This window comes from Takifugu rubripes, chromosome 1, assembly GCF_901000725.2.
Source record: "Takifugu rubripes chromosome 1, fTakRub1.2, whole genome shotgun sequence".
NCBI lineage: Eukaryota > Metazoa > Chordata > Actinopteri > Tetraodontiformes > Tetraodontidae > Takifugu > Takifugu rubripes.
Genome location: NC_042285.1, coordinates 233,866 through 244,036, shown reverse-complemented (window position 1 = coordinate 244,036; position 10,171 = coordinate 233,866). Strand labels below are relative to the sequence as shown.

The window sequence follows — 10,171 nt, the reverse complement described above, 5'->3', positions numbered from 1 at the left end:
ACGCTCGGTGATTCTACGCTCTCGTCCTCAGGTGAAGCTGCTGTTCTCCAAGACTGTAGACGAAGCAGCCAACTGTGACACCAGCAGCACGTCGGCGTCTGTCACCCCCGACATCAGCGACGTCGAGCCGGATCACTACCGCTACTCAGACACCACCGACTCGGACCCCGAGAACGAGGCGTTCGAGGACGACCACCATCATCAGATCACGAAGGTCTGACGCCCACAGAACTCTGACATCGCTCCTGAGCCAGCGAGCTAAGAGCTAACGGGACCAGAGCAGAGCTCCTCCTGGTCCCTCAGCCTCCTGCTCAACCCCCAGCAGGACACTCGTGTGGCGGGTGGGCGGGGCCGGTGGGCGGGGCCTGGACCAGGCCAGGGGGAGGACTGAGAGGTGAAACGGTGACGGCTGCATGTGGATTCTTTACAACTCAAATGATGATTTACTAAAAGAGTGATTTCTTCTGGAGTTTAAACGTGCAGAGCCTGGATTCAACTTTCCAGGGTTGAGTCCAGTCTGGATCAGGGAGTCCAGTCTGGATCAGGGAGTCTAGTCTGGATCAGGGAGTCCAGTCCATCCGTCCTAGGGGGGTCCTTCAGACCTCAGTCAGAACCTTTTTGTTCTCGGCTCGTCCCTCATCATCATTTGGCTGTTTAAAGTCACCAAAGAATTTCTGGAGTCCACTTGCTGTTTGGGTTTGGACCAGAGTGGTAAATCTAGTCGGGACTGAGTGTTTGCGTGCACGTGCACGTGCACATTAATCTGAATGTGATGATGAGGGAGAAACCTTCATCAGCTGTTGACCATCTGTGAGTATCTGCAGGGACTTCTATCACCCATGAAGCTGAGCGGCCGGGGCAGGTTCAGGAGCGGCCGGGGCAGGTTCAGGAGCGGCCGGGGCAGGTTCAGGAGCGGCCGGGGCAGGTTCAGGAGCGGCCGGGGCAGGTTCAGGAGCGGCCAGGCTACGTTCAGGAGCGGCCGGGGCAGGTTCAGGAGCGGCCAGGCTACGTTCAGGAGCGGCCGGGGCAGGTTCAGGAGCGGCCAGGCTACGTTCAGGAGCAGCCGGGGCAGGTTCAGGAGCGGCCAGGCTACGTTCAGGAGCAGCCGGGGCAGGTTCAGGAGCGGCCAGGCTACGTTCAGGAGCGGCCAGGCTACGTTCAGGAGCGGCCAGGCTACGTTCAGGAGCGGCCAGGCTACGTTCAGGAGCAGCCGGGGCAGGTTCAGGAGCGGCCGGGCTACGTTCAGGAGCGGCCAGGCTACGTTCAGGAGCGGCCAGGCTACGTTCAGGAGCGGCCAGGCTACGTTCAGGAGCAGCCGGGGCAGGTTCAGGAGCGGCCAGGCTACGTTCAGGAGCGGCCAGGCTACGTTCAGGAGCGGCCAGGCTACGTTCAGGGTTAGGGTTGCCCCCTCAATGATGGGGGAACCAGGCTGCTCCTCCCTGTCCTCTCATCCATGAAGCCTGAACAGGTGCTGCAGCCGTCTCACCTTAACTTTAGTACGTTAATGAAGGAATTCTGGCTCCAAAACTCTTAATTAGAAGGTTTCTTTGGGTTTTACGTGACGCTTTACCTCAACCTTCGTCACCAATCTGCCAAAAGTGAACTCGTGCTTTCTAGCTTGTTTTGATTTGCTTCTGAGGTCGCCATGGTAACCGCTTTGACCTGGCCTCGTGGTCGTGCTACGCTTGACTCATCGCCACATCTTGCGTCACATCCGTTAAGCCCCTCCCTCTTTGGGCAGGTAGGGGGACTTCAGGTCATTCCAGTCGTCGATAGGTGGTGACGAAGACCCCCCCCCCAGATTTTATTTCCTGTTTTATAAAAGAAACATCGATGTCAATAAACTATTTATAACTGTCACATCTTTTGCTTTAATGACTGAATACTCATCAGCAGAGTGTTTCCAGCCACACATGAGATATATATTATATATGGTATATTTATATATGGTATTTTATATATATGGGATATTTATATATGGTATTATACAGTATATATATGTGGGATATATATATATGGTATATTTATATGTTATATATATATGGGATATATATATTTATATATGGTGTGTATATATATATATATATATATGTGTGTGACGTATGTTAGCACACACACACACACACACACAGTCTGCTTCTAGCGAAAGTCAAACCATGAAGATGTCTGGGTTGGTCCACGTGCACATACACGTGCACATACACGTGCAGCCCTCTGCATGTGATTTAGGGGTCTTTTAGTGGGACAGGACACAGGCCAAAACAGGAATTTCAGTCCTGAAGGGAAATTCCAACCTGGGAAAGTGTTGGATCCTCATGGACACCGCCAGAGGGTTTCACTGCCAAGGTTGTCGAGGTTCTATGGAAACGTTAGAGTGTGTGTGTGTGTGTGTTTGGGGGGGGGGGGGGGGGGGGGGACTCCATCAATATCTGACGGCTGGAACCTCCAGCAAAACCACCGATGGTTCACGATCGTGGTCACTTTATTAAAATAAAACCTTGATCCACTCTGCAGTCGCATCGCAGCTTTCTCGCATCCCGAAGTTTCATCTGTGTCGGGAGGACGACGGGAAAATGATGTCATCACTGTTGTAGGTGGCCACACCCACTCCAGATCAAAGGAACGATGATGTCAGCAGTTATAGAACAAATCTGCTTTATTTTCTAATCTGTGGCGCCTTTAATGGTGTCACTTCCTGTGGCGCCTTTAATGGTGTCACTTCCTGTGGCGACAGCCTCACTTCCTGTGGCGACGGCCTCACTTCCTGTGGCGACGGCCTCACTTCCTGTGGCGACGGCCTCACTTCCTGTGGCGACGGCCTCACAGAGCTGCCTTCAGCGCGGCGACCACGCTCCGAGCAGACGCCACGCAACCATCAAAGTTGGAGTGGCTGAAGGCGTCGCCAGCACAGACGAGCAGTGGGCGGTCCAGGATGGTCATGTGACCGGGACAGTCCGGCACCGAGGTCAGCACCTGCAGGAGGCAGCAGCGGTGACCGTCCAATCCTAACGACCTTCTGGAGGTCACCTGACAACTCACCTGTGAGTAGCGCCACTTCTGACACTTGACGCCGACAGGTTGAGGAAGTTCGGGAAGCAATTTATACAGCTCCTCTAAAATGAGGGCTTGGACTTCCTCCTTGTCCTTTTCCAGGTTTTCCAGGCCAAATGAGACACTGGTGTGGACCACGAGGGACGGTCCAAGACCTGGAACATCTGGAAAACAATCGTGTCTGTGGTGAAACCAAGACGTCAGCGGACAAACGGGTCCAGAGACGAACCTGCGTTGCGTTTGCGGGAGTCTGCAGCGACGTATCGGATGATGCTGCCGTCGACGTATCGCGCTGACCAGGAGAAGCTGAAGACCACGTCGGGGGGGAAGAAGAGGGCAACAGCGAAGCGAGAGGAATACACCACCCCGTCCAGCTGCTGCTGCTGCTGCACAGACAGAACTGACACACAGACAGACAGACAGGGGACAGACAGACAGACACCTGGATATCAGCGCCACACGTGTCACAGTTCAGGTTCTTCAGGTGGAACAGGAGCCCTCAGGTGTGATCCAGTTCAGGGCATCTTAAGGTCATCGTACCAGACACCTGTCCTGGGGGAGCTGCTAATATCCTGCGCTAAGCCTAGCGGGATATTAGCAGCAGTAGGTAGCTGCTAATATCCTGCGTTTAGCCTAGCGGGATATTAGCAGCAGTAGGTAGCTGCTAATATCCTGCGCTAAGCCTAGCGGGATATTAGCAGCAGTAGGTAGCTGCTAATATCCTGCGTTTAGCCTAGCGGGATATTAGCAGCAGTAGGTAGCTGCTAATATCCCGCTAGGCTAAGCGCAGCACTGACTGGTCGGTCTCACCGTTCCCTACGTCTCCCTGGAGCTGCAGGATCTGAGGAACCGGCATCGTTAGGACGACAACGTCAAACCGTTCCCTGTCTCCCAGTTTGGTCTCCACCTCCCATGATGCACCACGGCGGTAGAGGCTGGTCACATGACGTTCACAGACCAAATCAGCTCCTGTTGCACAGACAGATACACGTGTTCACCTTTAGCCTTCAAACCTGTCACAGCCTCATCACAACAGTGGTTATAACAACATGTAATAACTCACAAGAGACTCTGGACGTACAGAGGCAGAGACAGGTGGACGTAGTGATGAAGAGACAGGTGGACAAGACAGGTGGACGTAGTGATGAAGAGACAGGTGGACAAGACAGGTGGACGTAGTGATGAAGAGACAGGTAGACGTAGTGATGAAGAGACAGGTGGACAAGACAGGTGGACGTAGTGATGAAGAGACAGGTGGACAAGACAGGTGGACGTAGTGATGAAGAGACAGGTGGACGAGACAGGTGGACGTAGTGATGAAGAGACAGGTGGACAAGACAGGTGGACGTAGTGATGAAGAGACAGGTGGACAAGACAGGTGGACGTAGTGATGAAGAGACAGGTAGACGTAGTGATGAAGAGACAGGTGGACAAGACAGGTGGACGTAGTGATGCAGAGACAGGTGGACAAGACAGGTGGACGTAGTGATGAAGAGACAGGTGGACAAGACAGGTGGACGTAGTGATGCAGAGACAGGTGGACAAGACAGGTGGACGTAGTGATGCAGAGACAGGTGGACAAGACAGGTGGACGTAGTGATGCAGAGACAGGTGGACAGACAGGTGGACGTAGTGATGCAGAGACAGGTGGACAGACAGGTGGACGTAGTGATGCAGAGACAGGTGGACAAGACAGGTGGACGTAGTGATGAAGAGACAGGTGGACAAGACAGGTGGACGTAGTGATGAAGACACAGGTGGACAAGACAGGTGGACGTAGTGATGCAGAGACAGGTGGACAAGACAGGTGGACGTAGTGATGAAGACACAGGTGGACAAGACAGGTGGACGTAGTGATGAAGAGACAGGTGGACAAGACAGGTGGACGTAGTGATGAAGACACAGGTGGACAAGACAGGTGGACGTAGTGATGAAGAGACAGGTGGACAAGACAGGTGGACGTAGTGATGCAGAGACAGGTGGACAAGACAGGTGGACGTAGTGATGAAGACACAGGTGGACAAGACAGGTGGACGTAGTGATGCAGACACAGGTGGACAAGACAGGTGGACGTAGTGATGAAGAGACAGGTGGACGTAGTGATGAAGACACAGGTGGACAAGACAGGTGGACGTAGTGATGCAGACACAGGTGGACAAGACAGGTGGACGTAGTGATGCAGAGACAGGCGGACAAGACAGGTGGACGTAGTGATGAAGACACAGGTGGACGTAGTGATGAAGACACAGGTGGACAAGACAGGTGGACGTAGTGATGAAGACACAGGTGGACAAGACAGGTGGACGTAGTGATGCAGAGACAGGTGGACGAGACAGGTGGACATAGTGATGCAGAGACAGGCGGACGAGACAGGTGGACGTAGTGATGCAGAGACAGGTGGACGAGACAGATGGACGTAGTGATGCAGAGACAGGCGGACGTACCTGACTCAGAGACAGGGGGACAGACAGGGGGACAGACAGGGGGGACGTACCTGACTCAGAGACAGGGGGACAGACAGGGGGACAGACAGGGGGGACGTACCTGACTCAGAGACAGGGGGACAGACAGGGGGACGTACCTGACTCAGAGACAGGGGGACAGACAGGGGGACGTACCTGACTCAGAGACAGGCGGACGTACCTGACTCAGAGACAGGGGGACAGACAGGAGGACGTACCTGACTCAGAGACAGGGGGACGTACCTGACTCAGAGACAGGGGGACAGACAGGGGGACAGACAGGGGGGACGTACCTGACTCAGAGACAGGGGGACAGACAGGGGGACGTACCTGACTCAGAGACAGGGGGACAGACAAGGGGACGTACCTGACTCAGAGACGGGGACAGACGGGGGGACGTACCTGACTCAGAGACAGGGGGACAGACAGGGGGACGTACCTGACTCAGAGACAGGGGGACGTACCTGACTCAGAGACAGGTGGACGTACCTGACTCAGAGACAGGGGGACAGACAGGGGGACGTACCTGACTCAGAGACAGGGGGACAGACAGGGGGACGTACCTGACTCAGAGACAGGGGGACAGACAGGGGGATGTACCTGACTCAGAGACAGGGGGACAGACGGGGGGACGTACCTGACTCAGAGACAGGGGGACGTACCTGACTCAGAGACAGGGGGACGTACCGGACTCAGAGACAGGGGGACAGACAGGGGGACGTACCTGACTCAGAGACAGGTGGACGTACCTGACTCAGAGACAGGGGGACAGACAGGGGGACGTACCTGACTCAGAGACAGGGGGACAGACAGGGGGACGTACCTGACTCAGAGACAGGGGGACAGACAGGGGGACGTACCTGACTCAGAGACAGGTGGACGTACCTGACTCAGAGACAGGGGGACAGACAGGGGGACGTACCTGACTCAGAGACAGGGGGACGTACCGGACTCAGAGACAGGGGGACAGACAGGGGGACGTACCTGACTCAGAGACAGGGGGACGTACCTGACTCAGACAGGAAGTGCCTCACCACGCTGCTCGTCCCCCGGGGCGTCATGTAGTTCCGACTGCCGTCGCTCAGTTTCTGTCCTTCAATGATCGAATCAAACGACTGCAGGAGACCAAGAGACAACAACTCTGAATACACACTACACACACACACACACACACACACACACACACACACACACACACACACACAAAAAACAGGTGTATAATTTCCTAACAAAATCCATCTTCTTTCCATAATTATATAAAATTGTGTGTGTGTGTGTGTGTGTGTGTTACCCCTGGTGTGTGTGTGTGTTACCTGTGGTGTTTGTGTGTGTGTGTGTTACCCCTGGTGTGTGCGTGTGTTACCTGTGGTGTGTGTGTGTGTTACCTGTGGTGTGTGTGTTACCTGTGGTGTGTGTGTGTGTGTTACCTGTGGTGTGTGTGTGTGTGTGTGTTACCTGTGGTGTGTGTGTGTTACCTGTGGTGTGTGTGTGTGTGTGTTACCTGTGGTGTGTGTGTGTGTGTGTTACCTGTGTTGTGTGTGTGTTACCTGTGGTGTGTTTGTGTGTTACCTGTGGTGTGTGTGTGTGTGTGTTACCTGTGGTGTGTTTGTGTGTTACCTGTGGTGTGTGTGTGTGTGTGTTACCTGTGGTGTGTTTGTGTGTTACCTGTGGTGTGTGTGTGTGTGTTACTTGTGGTGTGTGGGTGTGTGTGTGTTACCTGTGGTGTGTGTGTGTGTGTTACCTGTGGTGTGTTTGTGTGTTACCTGTGGTGTGTGTGTGTGTGTGTTACCTGTGGTGTGTGTGTGTGTGTTACCTGTGGTGTGTGTGTTACCTGTGGTGTGTGTGTGTGTGTGTTACCTCTGGTGGTGTGTGTGTGTTACCTGTGGTGTGTGGGTGTGTGTGTGTTACCTGTGGTGTGTGTGTGTGTGTGTTACCTGTGGTGGTGTGTGTGTGTGTGTGTGTTACCTGTGGTGTGTGTGTGTGTGTTACCTCTGGGTGTGTGTGTGTGTGTTACCTGTGGTGTGTGTGTTACCTGTGGTGTGTGGGTGTGTGTGTGTTACCTGTGGTGTGTGTGTGTGTGTTACCCTGTGGTGTGTGTGTGTTACCTGTGGTGTGTGTGTTACCTGTGGTGTGTGTGTGTGTGTTACCTCTGGTGTGTGTGTGTGTGTGTTACCTGTGGTGTGTGTGTGTGTGTTACCTGTGGTGTGTGTGTGTGTGTGTTACCTGTGGTGTGTTTGTGTGTTACCTGTGGTGTGTGTGTGTTACCCTGTGGTGTGTGTGTTACCTGTGGTGTGTGTATGTGTGTTACCTGTGGTGTGTGTGTTACCTGTGGTGTGTGTGTGTGTGTTACCTCTGGTGTGTGTGTGTGTGTTACCTGTGGTGTGTGTGTGTGTGTTACCTGTGGTGTGTGGGTGTGTGTGTGTTACCTGTGGTGTGTGTGTGTGTGTGTGTTACCTGTGGTGTGTGTGTGTGTAGCCAGGTGTGGCTGTGATGTATTGGGCCCCCAGATCAGCTGACTGACAGGAAGAGTCGGAGTGACGGCTGGTCGACATCCTCCCACCTGAGAGTGACAGGGAAGGTTCTGGTGTCAGAAGGTACGGAACCGGTACAGAACCAGGAGAGAACCAGGAGAGAACCGGTACAGAACCAGTACAGGACCAGGAGAGAACCAGTACAAGACCAGGAGAGAACCAGTACAGGACCAGTACAGAACCAGGAGAGAACCAGTACAGAACCAGGAGAGAACCGGTACAGAACCAGGAGAGAACCAGTACAGGACCAGGAGAGAACCAGGAGAGAACCGGTACAGAACCAGTACAGGACCAGGAGAGAACCAGGAGAGAACCGGTACAGAACCAGTACAGGACCGGGAGAGAACCAGTACAGGACCAGGAGAGAACCAGGAGAGAACCGGTACAGGACCAGTACAGGACCGGGAGAGAACCAGTACAGAACCAGGAGAGAACCAGTACAGGACCAGGAGAGAACCAGGAGAGAACCGGTACAGAACCAGTACAGGACCGGGAGAGAACCAGTACAGGACCGGGAGAGAACCAGTACAGAACCAGGAGAGAACCAGTACAGGACCAGGAGAGAACCAGGAGAGAACCGGTACAGAACCAGTACAGGACCAGGAGAGAACCAGTACAGGACCGGGAGAGAACAAGTACAGGACCGGGAGAGAACAAGTACAGGACCAGGAGAGAACCGGTACAGGACCAGGAGAGAACCAGGAGAGAACCGGTACAGGACCAGGAGAGAACAAGTACAGGACCAGGAGAGAACCAGGAGAGAACCGGTACAGAACCAGTACAGGACCGGGAGAGAACCGGTACAGGACCGGGAGAGAACAAGTACAGGACCGGGAGAGAACCAGTACAGAACCACTAGAGAACCAGTACAGAACCACTAGAGAACCAGTACAGAACCAGCACAGAACCGCGTTGTCTTGAAGTCTTGGAGCAAATCAATAATAACGTTCATGAGTCTGATCAGTAATTGGGAATAATCGATCTTCTGCTCCGAGGGAAGCCTCCACGGTTCCGCGGAGAGCAAGGGTCCACAGAACCTGCTGCAGAAGGGACGGTTCGGTTCGGTTAAACACACCGAATGGAGCTCACCTGGACCCCGAGCCTTGTCCCACACCACAATGTGAACTTTACTGGCCATTTCTCTCCTGAGCAGACACGCACACACGCTTCCGGTCAGGCCCGCGCCGACCACCAAAACCCGGGACATTTTAGCACGGAACCTGACCCGAAAACGGAGCCCAAGAAACGGTCCAATTCGAACTGTTACAAGACGTCCTTCCAAGCGCAGCACAATTAAAATGGCCAATTAAATCTATCCCTGCGACCGGAAGAACCCGGGCAGTTCCGGCTGAGCTTTTCACAATAAAGGCAGTCTCGATATGAGCAACCGAACCCGAACCCGAACCCGTTTCCTTCTGGGTCCTGCGACCTTAGCGGCTTTGAGACGTGTGTGCTGGACACCGAGAAGAATTACAACTATTTCTGTTTAACTTTTAATCTTGGAGTAATAATAAACTCCTTATTTGTGAAGTCTTGACATTGGAAACATATTCAAACGAAATATTTTGTAAATAAGAACTTTGTCTTCAGCAAACTGGCTGATTACAAATGATTTTACTAAACTATCCTGGACTTGCGATGTCAGACCCTTCATTCGATAGCTAATATAAAGAGTCCAGAGAATTGAAATGTCATGTGGGCTTAAAATGTACATCTGAGTCTTTTGATTGTTTTGTAGCCCCTTGAGATTTATTTGCTATAATATAAAGTGCATTCCAAATATTATGATTATGAGTGTGATTATAAATCTTTCTTCCTTGAACAATTGGTTAGGTAACACCATCTATAAAATGCCACAGTTTTTAATGTTAAATACTTCACAGAGAAAGATCCCCCAACCAGAATAGAACCTAGATTCAAATGATCTGTTTGTAATTACTTCGTTACAATCCAGTTTGTCTCTAGGCAACCTCAATAAATGCTGTCTCAGGGCAGTTACACTAGATTTAGCAGCATTTATTCATTCATTTTTATATTTCTTTTATTGCCATGTATGGAGCAGCCTGTTGACTCTAACAATTATAACAATAAAAATCAAGCTCGTTTATAACGTTTCAATTTTGCAAA

The 10,171-nt window shown here is 52.5% G+C and overlaps 1 protein-coding gene and 2 long non-coding RNA genes across 9 annotated transcripts; 2 read left to right on the top strand and 1 right to left on the bottom strand.

The window, feature by feature from the left end:
* Positions 1–6: 6 nt before the first annotated feature.
* On the top strand, positions 7–1,860 carry LOC115251818 (uncharacterized). Its single transcript, XR_003890352.1, has 2 exons — positions 7–862; positions 905–1,860. It is a non-coding gene; the product is annotated as an uncharacterized lncRNA (long non-coding RNA).
* Positions 1,861–2,464: 604 nt separating this feature from the next.
* On the bottom strand, positions 2,465–9,382 carry rnls (renalase, FAD-dependent amine oxidase). Of its 6 annotated transcripts, none has more exons than XR_003890326.1 (8): positions 9,134–9,382; positions 7,968–8,073; positions 6,523–6,665; positions 3,862–4,020; positions 3,281–3,451; positions 3,040–3,215; positions 2,765–2,973; positions 2,465–2,722 (listed from the first exon to the last, which is right to left on the bottom strand). XR_003890326.1 is itself a non-coding variant. In XM_029845391.1 (8 exons), exons 1-7 carry the CDS (start codon positions 9,249–9,251, stop codon positions 2,821–2,823), a joined length of 1,026 nt encoding a protein of 341 aa, XP_029701251.1. In that variant the 5' UTR covers positions 9,252–9,382; the 3' UTR covers positions 2,465–2,735; positions 2,778–2,820. The 6 variants fall into 6 exon arrangements, 4 of the variants coding, with proteins under 4 accessions (XP_029701251.1, XP_029701263.1, XP_029701256.1 ...); XR_003890323.1 differs by having other exon boundaries at positions 2,465–2,695; XM_029845391.1 differs by having other exon boundaries at positions 2,465–2,735; positions 2,778–2,973.
* Positions 4,141–4,598, top strand: LOC115251831 (uncharacterized). 2 transcript variants are annotated; one of them, XR_003890358.1, is made up of 3 exons: positions 4,141–4,207; positions 4,269–4,392; positions 4,454–4,598. It is a non-coding gene; the product is annotated as an uncharacterized lncRNA (long non-coding RNA). The 2 variants fall into 2 exon arrangements; XR_003890359.1 differs by having other exon boundaries at positions 4,269–4,453; positions 4,515–4,567.
* Positions 9,383–10,171: the final 789 nt, after the last annotated feature.

Coding starts and splice junctions, on each gene's coding strand:
- rnls (XM_029845383.1), bottom strand. CDS start 9,251: ATGTCCCGGGTTTTGGTGGTCGGCGCGGGCCTGACCGGAAGCGTGTGT. Junction 8,074..9,133: donor GGACAAGGCTCGGGGTCCAG/GTGAGCTCCATT, acceptor TGTCACTCTCAG/GTGGGAGGATGTCGACCAGC. Junction 2,974..3,039: donor AGAAGTGGCGCTACTCACAG/GTGAGTTGTCAG, acceptor TGCCTCCTGCAG/GTGCTGACCTCGGTGCCGGA.